Source organism: Chaetodon auriga, chromosome 6 (assembly GCF_051107435.1).
Source record: "Chaetodon auriga isolate fChaAug3 chromosome 6, fChaAug3.hap1, whole genome shotgun sequence".
NCBI lineage: Eukaryota > Metazoa > Chordata > Actinopteri > Chaetodontiformes > Chaetodontidae > Chaetodon > Chaetodon auriga.
The window spans coordinates 2,076,236-2,091,754 of NC_135079.1; the positions used below are offsets into that span (position 1 = coordinate 2,076,236).

The following is a 15,519-nucleotide window of genomic DNA, read 5'->3' on the forward strand; positions in this document are numbered from 1 at the left end:
CCTCCCTTCTCCTCCTCCTCCTTCTTCTGCAGGTTCTTCTTGTAATCTGGCTGTCGTTCAGCTAAGAGACGTTCCGGCGGCTGATCGCGGGCCTGTGGTTGAGCTGGCGGGAACTCTGGGTCAGTCTGACCCTCTTCACAGACTCTACAGCCTCAAACTGAGCGAGGTCACGCCTTACGTGTCCATATCTGCTGGAGTTTTCTTGAGCAAGACAGCAAACCTGCCCGTTATCTCGTTAGATAATAATGTGACAGCCTTTCATTTATGACACTTTAAACGGGCTGAAGGCTCTGAGTTGGTTTCACATGTTTCTACACTTGTGGAAAAGTATAAATGTGCTAATATTTGATCGGTTAAATCGAAATCTTCAGCATCTCCAAAGCTCCTTCTGAGTTTCAGAGGACCTCCAGGAGGAACATCACAGCTGGAAAATGAGTGGATTTATCCACTCTTTTTCCAGCTGTGATGCTGTGGGTGGGCCTCGATGGGCCTGGGCCCACCCACTTGGCACTCAGAACCATCTAATCGCACGTCTTCCTTTTTACTGTATCATTTAGTCAATAACAGTCAATAAATACTGTTCAAGTATCAGATTACGTGACCAAAACATAATAAAACAATTCTTGTTTCTTGCTGATGTAATGATGAATTGTCAGATTTTCGAGGCCATCTCACGAGCTGCTTTTAATGTGGATTTAGTTAGAAATCACAGCAAAACAAAGCAGTTTGCATAAGTTTGTCACGAAAAGACATCAGGAGGAGCAGGACGAAGACATGAACACGTACAAATGAATCAGAGCTGCAGATGTTTGCTTCCCTCAGTCAAACACCTCTGCTGAGGAGGCATTAATGCATATTTCATAAAATGAACCCTCTCCTGCAGCTTGGAGTTCAATGCTGATCGTCTGCTTGTGTGCGTGTGTGTGGTTTATGTGTTCAAGTGTCATTTTTTTTGTCACAGGATATGAATGTTTACAAGCTGTGAACACATAAATTACTAAAATTTTAGGCCTGGTTTGCCTTCTTCAACACAGCCTGAAAAACGTCTGATATGGGCTCAAATGTCAACCCTACAGATTTGGTATTTTCACTGAATTTAAAGTAAAGGTCAGTGGGTGGACATATAAGACAGTTTGACAGTTGATTACACAACAACAGCAGCGGTCCGCAGACACCATCTGACTGACCGATCGTCCCGTGAGGAAAAACAATGCTTAAATCGTCAGCTGGAAAAATCCACGATACGAAACGAACGCGGTCATAATTTATTGAACATCCTGTAAATCAGACAAGTCAATATTTGCTCAGAGCGTGCATGAGCATGCCTCGAGTGCTGTTATCATGGAGACAATAATGTTGTGTTGGGGAAACGTCAACAGACGGAGAACGTGAATGACCTGCAGATAATGAAAGCGACAGATGAACTCCGGCCTACCTCCGCTTGCCTCCATCTGCATACATGTGTGCTATTAACGGCTCTGCTGATGGGCCGTACAGCTGGTTGGACGGTAAACCAAACTGAGCAGCCTGATTTGCCTTCAGGTAGACTTTAACTCCTTATCTTAAAGCCCTCAGAGGCCGTTAAACAGTTGCCAACTCTATTTTTGACCTTTGATATTTGGCTAATGCCTCTGATTGTCAAAATGCAGGAGTTTTATTTTCACTGAACTCATCAGAAGCGACAGGAGGTGCATTCAGGCCAAGCTGGAAATGGATTTAAATGTGGGTTTTGTCAAGGTTCCTCAAATAGGAAACACACTGTATGGAGGCTTGAGTGTGCCGAGAGAAGAATTATACCACAATGGAAAAATACTCCAAAGTCGTGCATTTAAAGTCCTACTTTAAAGTAACAAAAGCTCTGATTGGCCAGAATCACAGAAGGAAATACGATATTAAGGAAATGTAATGCTGCACGGATTACATTTGTTTTTGGCAACATAACAAGGAAACATTTCCTCTGTTTCAAGTCGCAAAACACTCATACTGAACACGGCAGTAAAATATTCACTGATAGTATTTCCTGTTGTTTTCCTCGAATATCTGCTAAAAGCAACATAAGTATGATTTACGGACAAGTTAAATATGGAAGGTCGATAGTGACACATGTGTTTACTTTACTTCGTTTAACTGAATCCATGATTTTTCCCTAAAGTAGTAATTAATCATTACCAGAGAAAATAATCCAGGCAGCAGTAATGTTTCCATCTAAATATACTGTATGTGTGGGAACAAATTAGCAGCGTATGAAAACTTAAATTGTCTGAGACATTTTAGAGATAGGACACAGATAACGAAATGCTTTTAGTGATAACCTAAAACTGAGCCAGTAAACGTGAGGAACACATTTCACAGCTCCCAGTGATAAGAAGCAAGACTTACTATTCACTGTAAACAGATCTGGGTTCAGTTTCCTCCAAATATCAATCAATCTTAAAGGTTTTTAATTTTGGGAAATGTGCTAATTAGCTTACCAGCGTTGAGTGAGATGAGAAGATCGACAGCAGACACAAGACTTTACTCTGAAATAACTCTTTAATTGTCATTTGTGTAAACGTGTGAATGCAAACGGAGTCGTGGACAAAAAGCTGTGATTTGCTTTCGTCACGTTTACAGACAAACTAACGGTTGAGCCAAAAAAAACAAACAAACGATGAAAACAACGACGACTTCGTGTCTTTAATATTTTCCGTTTGTGCTCATTTAAGGGTTAATTCAGCATTTTGTTGGAAAACACCCAAAACACTTGAGAAGTTTCTAAGAGGAATTTTAAGATTATCTCAGTCTTAGCCTGGCCTGGGCTCTCAGAACAGGATGCAAAGATCAGCCTGCTTTCAAAATAAAAGCACCCAAACTGACATGAATCAAAATCCAGAGTGAAACAGAAAGCGACAGACAACACGAGGGCGGGAGGAAACAGTGACCACGGGGCGTTTCTTAATGAGCTGAGGCCGGTGTGGCGTCGGTGGCGTGCTCGCCTGTCACCATGGCGATGGGCTTGGAGACATGCTGGTTGCCCGGGGCAGCGGCCGGCTGAGCGTCCAGGTACTCGGCCATGACGGAGATCTGACTGAAGTGGCGCCGAGCCAGCGCGTGTTTGTGCTCGATCCTGCAGATGAACGTCGCCTCGTACGCCTGAACACACACACACACACACACACACACACACACACACACACGCACAGACGCACACACACACACACACACACCCAGAGAAGGGAGTAACTGCTGGAGTCTAGTCGCTTTTTGACTGTTGACCAGACAAACAGAGAGAAGACCAAACAGCCCGTCGGGCAGTCTTCACAGGACGTGTGTGCAGCGTCGCATCGATTAACGCCTCCTGATCTTTCCTTTCAAAGACCAATCAAAAGCTTCAGTTTCAGTCAAACACTGACGACAGTTCAGACTCTTTGCTGTTTCATCATCAAAATGCTCCTGTGCACAAAGAGCCGTCACTTTGACCGCTGCGTTTCTCGCCCTGTTGGACTTCTTTGTGATGTCCCTCCGCCTCAGCTGTTAACGCGCATGTTTAAAGCGATGCAAACAATCAAAGTAAAACCCGAGCTGATAAACCAGGAGTGGTCTGTCACAGGAAGCTGACACTTCCAGCTTAGGAAGAAAGAAAGTGGAAAAAAGTGTCTTTTCTAGGAGCCTGGAACCATTTCAGAAACCTCACCTGTGTTTCAACCTGAGGAACCAGCGACTAATGACCCTTTTCCACCAAACATTAACTAAACCCAGAACTATAAAAGGAACCGCTGATACTTGAGAACGAGCTGTGGAGGCCTGAGGTTTGTGTGTCATTCCACCAGCTGCTCCAGGGGAAGTAAACCACACTCAGACACTTGATCTTACACTCAAAAGGCAGGTGAAACATCCCTAAAAAGTTTGTTGGTTCTTGGAAAATCTCATCGAGTGTTGTTCAAATGACCGGGAGCTACAACAAACTCTTTAAGGTGACGATTCACAGCGTGGTTAAAAAGTTGCACAGATCCTCTTTGATCCCATCAAAAGGCGAGCTTTTTTTACATCCAGGTGGCCATGAGGCCACTCTGTAACACAGGGTGTAGGTCGGGTGTGATGAGTGTAAATGCTGACGTGGACAGACCTTGTGGACGTCTTTCACCTCCATGTGAGCTGAGGTCTCTTCTCTGGACAGCAGGATGCAGTTCCAGGGGCTCCAGTCCCTCTGACGGTCCCAGCGGACAAACGCCAGGTTGTAGAGGTCGCTGCTGGCGTTGAGGGCCGAGCGGGACGCCCAGATCACCTCCACCAGGTACCGCACGTCCTCCACCTGAGAGGACGCACACGTAGACATCAGGCTTGGAGTGTCTGCACTGCAGAGTAAGAGAGACCAACCAAAGTGACACAGCACCTGCAGCAGGAAGGGAATCCTGGCGTCTTCGCTGAGCTGCAGCTCGTCGGCTCTCAGCCTCCTCAGGATGTTTTCGTAGCACGAAAAGTCATCGCGGGATCTCGCTATGTTGTCGAGTCCGGTGCAGTCGCGGCACCGCCCGCTCAGACGGGCGCTGGCAGTCGGGCTGAAGTCGGCAGACTGCAGGTAGCGGTGACAGCCCCGGCAGAGGAACATGTCGTTCTTCAGCTGGGAGGGGTTCTGGGGAACCTGGGGCAGATTTTACATTATATGGAGACATTTTTATATAATTCCCTTCAAAGAGTGTCCACATGGTCCCAGACCAGCAGCCTCACCTTCAGCAGCCTGGCCACCTCAGGGTTGAACGCTGGTGTTTTGATGTACTGGAGGAACAGAGTGGAGATCCTCTTCCTCAGTCCCTCCAGACTGGCCGCCTTAACCCCCCGAGTCATCAGGTCCACCTCCCTGTCAATCAAATCCACGATGTCCCGGGTCAGCTGACACGCATGCTCCTATCCAACAAGAACAAAAACAATCATACCACCAAGAACACGTATACTCCAGTGAAACAAGAAGTGTAGTCTTGTGACAACACTGCCAACAGGGAACAATAAGATCCTGAAATCCAAAGTGGACAAAGCAGAGGCTTTTATTTTGAAGGGTTCTGTCAACACTAATGTTGAACGTCTAATTCTGATGTTCATACACAAACACTGCATCCTTCATGTTAAACGTGTGTGTGTGCGGTACCTTGGCCGTGTGTTTGAGTGCCGTGAGGACCTGGACTCTCTGGTCCTGGCTCACGGTGGACTGGTTCAGGCTGTTGTACAGGTCTCGCAGCTCTCTGGCTCTGAGTGTGTGTTGACTGTCCATCTCGATCAGTCGACCGTCTGCTGCTCTCCACCGATGAGGAGCGGCCGACTGAAAGGCACCGTCACACTGTGAGTACTGCTTACTACTGATACCGCTACTATTGCTGCTACTCCTACTACTACTAGTACTCTGGACAGAGTGAGCTGGGAGAGGAGGGGGAGCGGTGACCTCTGACCTTGTCCAGGAGGGTCCTGACTGCTTTGTCGTAGTTGCTGCCGTGGACGGCGATGCGATGGCGTCCGATGGAGGCGATGAGCTGCGTCTCCTGCTCCAGCAGCGAGCAGAGAGCCGCCTTCCTCTCGGCTCCTCGCAGGGAGGAGTTGATGCGCTGCTCCTCCTCATGCCTCCACTCTGAAACACAGTTAGAACATTTCACATCAGCACACAGCTTTACAAGAGCAGCGCTGTACATTTACTCAAGTACTGCCCCCCCCAGCCTACTCTCTAGAGCGTGGTACAGCAGGTTGAAGTCCTCCCTCCTTTGCGGGTTCCTCCAGCGTTGGCGGCGGTCTCTCAGCTGCTCCTCCTTCTCCTCCTTCCTCCTCCTCTCCTGCAGCTCCAGCCAGGCCAGCCGTCGGTCTCGCTCCCCCCTCAGCCGCTCCACCTCCTGCCAGGCCAACCAGCGCCGAGCAAACGTCTGCAGACGGATCACCTGGGCAGGTGAGAAGAAGGAGGGGAGCAGGTCACCACAGCTGAATTTCTACTAAATATGCATACTGTGTTTTTTTATTGTACTATTATTGTGTAGAGTGTGTATAAATATATCACACATACTGTACAATTTTATGTATTTTTATCCATCTTGTATTTATTTTATTTAGCTTACTAAAGACCTCAGAGTTGCACTACTACAGCAGCTGTAGATGTTTGCATGATCCTGGTTAGTGATGGACAACAACACGTCCTGTACAGCTTTCTTAAAGGTGGTGTTTGCTGACGGATGCAGCTGAACGTGTCCAGAGCTGCAGGGCGGCGGGCTGGAGTTAACGACCCGACCGTGTGACCGCAGAAGGTCGTCTGAGAGCTTCGTGAAGTCCTCTTAAGTGTCTCTGATTGTTTACTCCTGAGGTCGTTGGCCCCCAAAGGTGATTTCTCTCACTTCTTTAATGTCTTTTGGATGTTTTCTTTATCTGCTCTCGCAGCTCTTAGCCTGTCTCTTGTGCTGCTCTCAATGCCGTGTTAATTTTCTGGGGGTGACTTCAGTTTCATCTTATTTCTCCTGTTTGTTCTTTAATGGCCTGTTCTGAATTAGGTTTTTGAAAAATGCGCCCCCCCAGAATAGGAGCTGTGACTTAAAAGAGATGGTTTATTGTGTTTTACTGCAGAGGAAGAGGAGAGTCCAGGGAGCAGATTTACAATTAAACACATCGCTGGACTCTGTAGACTTCATCCAAATCTAATTCTGCCATCTTCACACATGGTGAAGTTACTGATGCGTGAAGTCCTTTGTGTCTCCAAACTGCCGACTTTTATAAAACTAAGAACAGAATCGTTCTGGTATTATAAAATGGGAATTTTAGACATAATGTAAAGTAGAAAATCTCTAACAAATGCAACTTAAGCATTATTAATATATGGTGATGACGTTGTGGAGACTCAGACGTGGATGTTTGTGCCTCTATGTGCTGCTTGCTTTGTGTTTGATGACGATGCTGATTGGTAGGACAGTCTCACATTTCAAATCTACGGGCCAAACTGGTGTAAAATCAGCTGGTGACGCTGACCTTTCCTCCAGTGCCACAGCTGGGACAAATGATCCCTGCATGAGGACGCCGCTGCATCGATCACAGCTCGCCTGTTTACATGACTGAATAACCACAAATGATTTGTAAGCAGACGTCACCCACAGCTCTCAGCCTCCTGCCGTGATGCTCGTCAGCGGTGATGTAGTCGCCGGGTGCGACCAGCCTGTCGTTCAGGCAGGAGACGTAGCAGCCGACGCCGGTCATCTGGGTGGAGGCGTCGACTGGACACTGCTGGGTCTGACTCTTCAGCTCGACCGTCTGACGGAGACGGACACACACAGAGTGACTGACATCAGTGGACCGGCTGAATGTTTCTCCAGAGACAAACATCATCAGAAGAGTCAAAGAGCAGCATCAGATCAGAATATCAGAGGGTGTAAAAGTTTGGCATGAAAATCTGTGCAGATTCAAATAAGACCAGACGTCAAGTGCAAAATAAAGCTGGAAGAAACAGCAAAGCTGATCACAGAACATCAGCTGGACGCACTGCAGACTGACAAATGACCGTTAGAAGAGAGGCCAAAGAAAACCAGTTCCTGGAGTATTTACAGCCCAGCTGTGGCTCAGTATTGATGTCGGGTCACTGACAGGAAAACAAATTCAAATCGACGAGTATTTAGAGGAAAAAATGGCTCCTACGGCATTCTGCCTGTCGTACAACAATAAACGCTGAAGAGAAGAGCAAACAACAGGTGAGTCCAAGCTTCTGAACAGTGTGTCGGAGTGAAAAAGCACCGTGCTGTGTGTGATAACATGTCTTCAGACGGAGCGATCTGAGTCTCCTGTTTGCTGATCTCTGTCAGGACTGACGTGAACTCTGGTAACCAAAGTCAAGCTCCTCTGGGCTGAAACTGAAAACATGAGTTTCGTGACTCTGCCCGAGGCGATGAGCTCCGGGCGCTGCGGACAGACGCTGACATGGAGGCCACAGCCGAGGTCGCTGCCTTCAGGCGGATAACTGAGCTCCACTGCGGGCGGGATGAGTCTGAGCAGCATCCCACATTATCAGGGCTTGTGATTGGTGATGCTCAAGTACCTGAAAAAACTGGTTTAGTCTCACTCAGACCTTTAATCAGTGATGACCTTTACACCAGCGCAGAGTCCAGAAGGACAGAAGACACATTTGACGTGATTTCAGCTGGTGCACTTATCGTGTTTCATATGTCCGAGAGCACAGACAGCAGACACGACGAGCCGCCGACAGCCGCGAGCAGAACGTCCCCGTGGACGGCGTGAAGGACGTGAACCTGTCCAGGTCAAATCATCAGCATTAACGATGAGACGCTGAGCCGCTTCATTAAAGAACAGTCAAAGGTCGAAGACTGCGTCCATCAGAAGTCAACGATGAGTCCACAGAGCACTTCAGTGAGCTTTCATCAGCGTCAGCAGCTCTCTCTGCATTTTCAACACCTCTGCTGAGGTAAAGGTCTGTGCAGGTCTAATAGAATAAAAGAAATAAAAGATGGACCTTTGACAGAGAAGAGAAGAAAACCTGAAGATCAAATAAGATAAAAATAAGGCAGTAAAGAAATGTCTGTAATATTACACAGATGTCATGGAAGCAACACAGCAGAATTTCTGTTTCCATGAAAACTTTCCTCTGAATCCTGAGATAATAATCTCATTAAAACATTCTGCTCAAGTGAAGGCGTCATCAGCTTCAGCCAAAGTCAAGGGTCAAAGGTCACTGTGCTGTGAGGCTGATTAGAAACGCTGCACGAGCCGCGGCCATCAGAGACATGCTTCCACGTTCTGTTGTTCTTTTTCACATTTTCTTTTGCAGTTTGAGAAGACGAAATTAGAAAAAGGGAAGAAAAGAGTGTGAATGTGGCCTGATTCCCAAATCAGGGAGAGATTTTTAAAGAAAGAACGAAATAAGAAGAAGAAGAAGAAGAAGAAGAGTCGTGAGGCCGACAGGCTGCAGCGCTGTGTGGCGACAGGTCATCTGATCACAGTGCTGACAACCACACACACACACACACACACACACCCACACACACACACACACACACACACACACACACACACACACACACACAGGTCTCATTATTGCAGTGGTGTGTGTCTTCATGTATGTTCGTCTGTAATGAGCCGACCACCATCATTACAGTGTGAGAGTCACGCGTGTTCAGAGTGTGTGTGAGCAGTGTGTGGCCGTGAGCAGGAGGGCAGAGGTGAGTCACACACTGCGCTGACGTGAACTTCAGAGGGCTAACAGGGATTTCTGACTTCAAACATGTGACTGATGTTCTTCTTCATATGGTTAAAATAGTGCAGAACACGGTCAGAATCAGGCTAATGGAAGCTAACGCTCAGCGCAGAGGAGGCACCGTGTCCATTCGTCTTCTGTCCTCTGGCTCAAGCGTCTCATCTTCAGCCTGTCTCTCTCTGTGATTAGACGGCTTAATTTGCTCATGAGGTCGTGTCCTGCCTGGATAAGACATTCTGCGTTAATGAGTGACCTTTAAACGCACCGCACACACGTCCTGCTGCTGCTCTGTGTGGTCTCATGCGTTTAATTGAACGTTTTATCATCAGTTTCTATTATTTTCACCTGCTGGACGCTGATGTTCCTGCTGAGGTGTGTGTTTGGAGGCTCTGTGCCGTACCTGTGTGTCGCGGCTGAAGACCGCCGCTCCTCTGTCCGGTCTCCTCTTGGGCAGGGTCTGGACGGCGGCGTGGTGGTACGCCGTCCCCGTCAGCCGGTGCCTGTAGCCGCCCAGGAAGGCCTTCCGCTGGCGGGGACGCTCAATCTCCACCACCACCTCCTGGAAGACGCCCTCGTCTGGAGGTCAGAGTCATTTCACAGAGAGCTGAAGTGAATAAACACTTTGGATTTAGTCCTAAAATAAAATATCAATCACAAACAACCTGTAACCATCTCAGCTCATATCAGTGCTGCGTCTTTATTTATGAGTATTTTTTTCTGTTTCTTTTCTCATTTTGTGCTCAGCAGCAGGTAAAACCAGAATAATTACAGTATTTTACAGTGTTTATTTACAATCAATCAATAAATTCAACAACATTTTACCATTTGATTGATTGAAATAACATCTGAGTGATGCATTAAATAAAATAAGAAAAATAAAAAGAAGATTAAATCTCCCAGTTAATAATTCTATATTTTAATTCTGTATGTTAAGGCTAGAATTTATTTTAATTAAACACAGTGAGCCATCAGAAAGTTTTAACCTGATAAACCATCAGTTTGTTTTATGGCCGACATGTTTGCACATGGACGCGGTTCGCGGAGGACAGTGTCGAGGGCGGGACGTTCGCACCTGTCTGGACCCGGACGGTGATGACGTCCGGCATGCTGTCGTGCTCTGGGGGGCGAAGGGGGCGGAGCGGGTGGGCGGTCGGGTCGGCGGAGCTCATCTCCATCCGGGTGGAGCCGTGAGGCCGGACGCCGAGCTCCATCAGGCTCTGCTGCTCTTCCACCACTCGACCTGAACAACAACAGGCCGACCGCTCAGAGGAGGAGGAGGAGGAGGAGGAGGAGGAGGAGTAGTAGAGTAAAACAGACAAACAGACAGACAGACGGCGTCCGTACCGTCCAGAGAGATCTGCAGCACCTCAGCAGGAACCCTGAGCTCTGCGGCCAGGTGACGCTTCAGCTCCTCGATGCTGAGACCGATGGCGAAGGCCACGGTCATCACGTGACCCTCCGGCACCAGCACCACCTTCACTGCAACCACACACCCACACACCCACACACACACACACACACACACACACCTGTGAGACCTGTCATTTTATTGCGTTGTCTGGTCTGGATGCAGCCTTTGACGAGCTCTGACGTCCTGATTCAGGCTGTACTTCTTTAAAACTGCTGTATTTTTCTTGAGTTCGTGTATTCTGTGTACTCTGAGTTGAACTTGTTACCATTATTCGGCGCTCTTATCTTCCATCTCATATTATTTTCATTCTTATTTCTATGATTATGGTTGCGTGTTACGTTCCTTCTCCGTCCCTGTTGTCGTGTTCTTGTCTTTTTTCCGTTGCTTCGTGCGGTTTCTTTGTTGTAAAGCTGCTTTTCTTGTGTGACAGGAGCCACACAGACGAGGTTCATCATCATCATCGTGACGCAGACCTCGTCGCGTTGGACCCGTCAGCCTAACGTTTGTCGTGCTCGTTTATGGCCGTACACTCAAAGACCTCTCGCAGCTGCACTGATTCACATCTCTGAAAGAAGCTGTTTTATTTACTTTCACTTTGACACTTTTCACGGCTGATGTTCCAGCTGCTCTCATGGAAGCATGGTGGACACACCTGCACACACCTTTTGGTGGAGATCTGCTCTGTGCTGACTGAACTCTTCTAGTTTAATACTGAAAGTATGCGCCTCCTCGTGAGGTCAGTATAAAAAGCTTTTTTACTAACAGGCAGTTTCATTGGTATCATTGTGATGGATTTTATCATCAGTCCACTTGTTTCTTTTTTTTATTAATCTGAGACTGTTAAATCCTCAGAAAATGAGAGATTTCTCCCACGTCGTCCATCCGCTGCCTTCGAATTGGGCAGTTTATTCAGAGCTGCTTCTTTGTCACTGCTGTTAACGAGATATTGATCGTCAAGTCGTTCAGTTCACGTGTCACGTTACCTAGAAACAGCTCGACACGTCTTCGGTACTTCACTGCCGACGCTTCATGCACAAATACGAACATGGAGATAATGAACACGGCCTGCAGACTCTCGATCTGTGACAAACGGTTTTGGGAAACGAGTCTCGCTGTCAGCACGTCGGTCTGAGTGAGGCAGAGAGTGAAGCAGATGGAGATAAACTGCCACGTCTGTCATTTGGAAGACGAACTGAACGAGGATCATCTGTTATCTTCACTTTCACTGTTTCTATCCTGCACCGTGCCTCAGTTTTCACAGCACATCTGGTTTACTTTGCTGTTATGGCCGAGTTATACTGTGTTCATGAGAACCAAAGCATTTCTGAGTAGTGTTTGATTTATAATCTTTATTTATAGTCAGTGGGTCTGAGTCTCACCTGTAGCTGTAGAGTTTCCAACGTTTTCTTTCCTCTGAGGCTCTCGAAGCTGCTCGGCCTCGTCGGGCAGATCAGCCTGAGTTTCAGCTTCTTCTACGGTCTCCAAGACGTCTGGACACAACAGAGAGTGAAAATCATCACCTGAACGACGTTTAGGTTGAGATAACATGACACCTGTCCACTATTTTAAATCCCTTGGTTTGGGGCCATGCTCGCTTGTCCCTTGAGTATTATCGTACCGGTGGGGAAGTAAATCATCCTTATTTTCATCACACCTTTGGTTCAGTCAGTGATGTCTGTGTGACAGAGTCTCACCTGTTGAGTTTCCATCATCTTCTGTCTTCTGAGGCTCCTCCAGGTGCTCGGCGTCATCGCTCAGGTCAGTTTCCTCTTCTGCCCCCAGCACACCTGCGCAGACAGAAAGGACACATCTGGATAATAGCAACACTCTGAGCTCACCTGCGGTCGAGCTGAACTCACCTGCAGTCAAACTGAACTCACCTGCGGTCGAGCTGAACTCACCTGCGGTCGAGCTCTCCACCTCCACCTCCTCTCCGTCACTCTCCGGCTCTCCGTCGTCCTCTGGCGGCTGCTGTGCAGTACCTCCACCTGGCTGTGGGCTCGTCTCCGTGTTCTCCTCCTCATCTTTCACCTCCTGCTCTTCGGCTTCTCTTCTCTCCGACATGGCAGCTTCACCTGAGCGGCTAACGGTTAGCTCGGTTAGCCTGTACGCTTCCTCACTTTAACCGAGCTGCAGTGGACAAACGAGCTGAACGCTGAGTCGACGCAGCGGTGACACTCGACTAAAAGCGTCCGTTCATCAGTTTTATTGCTCTTCTTTAAAGAGACACAGAGTTAGCACAGCGCTGCTAACACCGACACTCCAATGTTTGCTTGGTTACCAGGCAACGCCAGAGCAAACGTGACTTCCGCGTTCAAGACTTTGAGCCAAATTTTCTTCTTCTTCTGCGTTTTGCTCCAAACAGTCATTTTAGAAAGTTTGATGGTGTTTATTTTCTACTAACTTGTAGTTTTAACTTCACTGAATTACATCTAAGATTGTTTACATTTTAGCAACAGACTCATATTTGGAAATGATTTGACATTCAGAACTAAAAATGATGTTAGCTATCACAACACAGGCGCTCACTAAAGAACCTAAGAACCCCCATCAAAGAGGAGTGGATTGTAAAAGAAATATACGACATGGAGAAGCTGACTTTGTCTTTGAACCTGTTTATGGACGATTTACCAAACGCTGGAGTAAATCTTTTTGTTTGACTGTGTCTTTAGTGATTCATCACCACAGACCACGTCCACCTCCTGCTCTCAGTGTGTGAGTGCACACATCAAGCCACAGCCGTAGAAACTCTGTCACTGCTGTTAAAAGTAGATTTCAGTCAGGCAGCAGCTCTAACAGCTGGACAGAGGAAGCCTTTGAAGCTGCTCGAGTTAGCCTGAGGATGAGAGCCAGTCTTATTTTGGGCCCTTTGCAGCCTCCATCTCTGTGCGGAAGCTTTACGTTGAGCTCCACGTCGCTATTTCAGCCCCCGAGCCAGAGGAGGCGCCCACCCCGCAAAGCCCCACTAATCTGCTGCGGGACATCAGCTGGCTGCCCACGGATCAGTCAGCCGAGCGGGAGGACGGGCCCCGGAGTCAACCTGTCACCCACAGGTATTCACTCATCCAGGGGGGGTCTGCCTGTCCTGTCAGCACCCATTCAGGATCACAGTGTGAGTCCACACTGGGACCAGAAACAGATCCGGACTCTATTAATCTGAGAAGGAATGACGCAATATGGTGCATTAAAAAAACAAAAAAGATAAAATACATTAAAACATGACGCTATGCAGTGGTGGAAAGTCACTAACTCCATTTACTGCAGTACAGTGAGTGAATGAGTGTACTTTACACTACACTTACTACATTTCAGAGGCAAATACTGTCCCTTTAACTCCATTATATTCAATTAACAGCTAGTTAATTTTTAGCTGCTTTTTTGTTCCCCTTCCTGTTTGTTCTGCTGTATTTCCTTGATGTCACATGTTTTCTTGTGTGATATAAAGAGTTAATACAAATGCTGACTTCCAACAAAAGAGAGATTTGTCATCTCTGCGAGGTTTTGTCTCATGAAATAAATCTTAAAAACATCCAAAACAGAAAAAGTTCCTCGCTGAGACACTGAGGGGAGTAAAACAGAAGTCATCAAATTAGGGAAAAGACAAAAACAGCTTGGATCAAGCCGATGAAAGTCATTAAAAGTCAATAAAAGCAGAGTCACAAAACAAAACCAGAGCATTAAAATCACACCAGGAAATAATTAGAAACCCGTTTCCTCGTGAAAGAGGATTCAGAGCTGGATGGAGCAGAGCTGCTGTCGCTTCAGCTCAGCCAACAGTTTAGAGACCCCATCATCTCATATTTCTAACACAAAGCAGCGCAGGAAAAAATAGACCCCATTGATTTTGCTTTCCACGAAACAGCAGACGGTGAACTTGCTGGCTGCATCAGTCCACGGCCTAAGCCCCGGAGGCCCGCGGGATCTTGAATGTGGGATTCCAGCCAAACACGACAAAGACCCGGCTTAGCTCGCACAATAGCGGCCGTAACCCGGCTCTATTTCAGAGCGGCAGGCCAGGTGTGGGCCGCGCTGACGCCCCTCACTGTGTCTGCATCCGAAAGCAGGTCACACCTAAATATATAAACACTGCTGTTAGTGCAGCGCGAGCCGTCAGCGCGAGCCGCCAGCACACCTCACAGGTGAGACGTTTGAGGTTCGTCTGCAGGGACGTGCAGGTATTCGGCTTCACAAACCTTTTTCCTCCAGATGTTTGTGTCACGATGAGAATTTCTGGGCTGGGAGGGGGTCGGGTTTGTTAGCTGAGTCTGCTTTGTTCTGTCTGCAGAGGGTGGACACAATAACATGAACACCTGCAAGTCTGCAGTCTGCGCTTCGTGTTTTGGTGTCATCACTGACCGTTTTCTAATTCGCGTTGGCATCTAATTTGTGTTTTCTTTTGTGTTTTTAGTCAATGAGGATCCTCAATTAATCAAACAAAAGTTACCTTTATAATATTTTGCCTCTGCAAGGTAATGGTTGATTTTACAAGTGTGTAATTTCCAAATAATTTCCCAGAAAGTTTCCATGAAAGGATAGTAATTATAGGCAAAAATATCAATTTTACTGAAAAAAAAGTCAAGAAAATCTACAATTTTATGTTTATGTTTGTTTATGGTTATGTTTTATATTTGCTTGCCTTTGGACGAATCTGTCATGTTTGTAGACTCCGCCCGCCTGCTGTGCTCGAGGTTACACCAGCAAATAATTGGAGTTAATGGAAGTGTGTCATTATTAGCATCATTTCCTGGGAAGTTCCCAGGAAACTATTAGGAAAATGCAGATGTGTAATATGAAGTCTTGTTTTTCAAACAATGTGTTGATTCAGGTAAGTTTTGAAGGCAATAATTTGTTGGGTTGTTGTCTTGGATTGTTGTGTTTCTGTTATTTTGTCCACCCTCTTGTAGCCTCT

General features: G+C 47.0%; 1 protein-coding gene across 2 annotated transcripts; it reads right to left on the minus strand.

Annotated features, from left to right (window-relative positions):
- Positions 1-1,245: 1,245 nt before the first annotated feature.
- On the minus strand, positions 1,246-12,904 carry iqub (IQ motif and ubiquitin domain containing). Of its 2 annotated transcripts, XM_076732779.1 has the most exons (14): positions 12,512-12,904; positions 12,305-12,397; positions 11,990-12,100; positions 10,544-10,678; positions 10,272-10,439; positions 9,600-9,775; positions 7,093-7,248; positions 5,687-5,897; positions 5,421-5,596; positions 5,123-5,293; positions 4,708-4,884; positions 4,373-4,621; positions 4,106-4,291; positions 1,246-3,132 (listed from the first exon to the last, which is right to left on the minus strand). In XM_076732779.1, the coding sequence occupies exons 1-14, from the start codon at positions 12,672-12,674 to the stop codon at positions 2,935-2,937; spliced, it is 2,370 nt and encodes a 789-aa protein (XP_076588894.1). In that variant the 5' UTR covers positions 12,675-12,904; the 3' UTR covers positions 1,246-2,934. The 2 variants fall into 2 exon arrangements, with proteins under 2 accessions (XP_076588894.1, XP_076588895.1); XM_076732780.1 differs by lacking the exon at positions 7,093-7,248 and having other exon boundaries at positions 2,807-3,132.
- Between the last annotated feature and the right edge of the window lie 2,615 nt (positions 12,905-15,519).

Excerpts from the sequence above, each read along its gene's own strand:
- iqub (XM_076732779.1), bottom strand. The coding sequence starts at position 12,674 with ATGTCGGAGAGAAGAGAAGCCGAAGAGCAGGAGGTGAAAGATGAGGAG. Across the intron at positions 10,440-10,543 it reads GCTGCAGATCTCTCTGGACG|GTCGAGTGGTGGAAGAGCAG; the intron begins GTACGGACGCCG and ends GTTGTTGTTCAG. Across the intron at positions 4,622-4,707 it reads AGGTGGCCAGGCTGCTGAAG|GTTCCCCAGAACCCCTCCCA; the intron begins GTGAGGCTGCTG and ends AATCTGCCCCAG.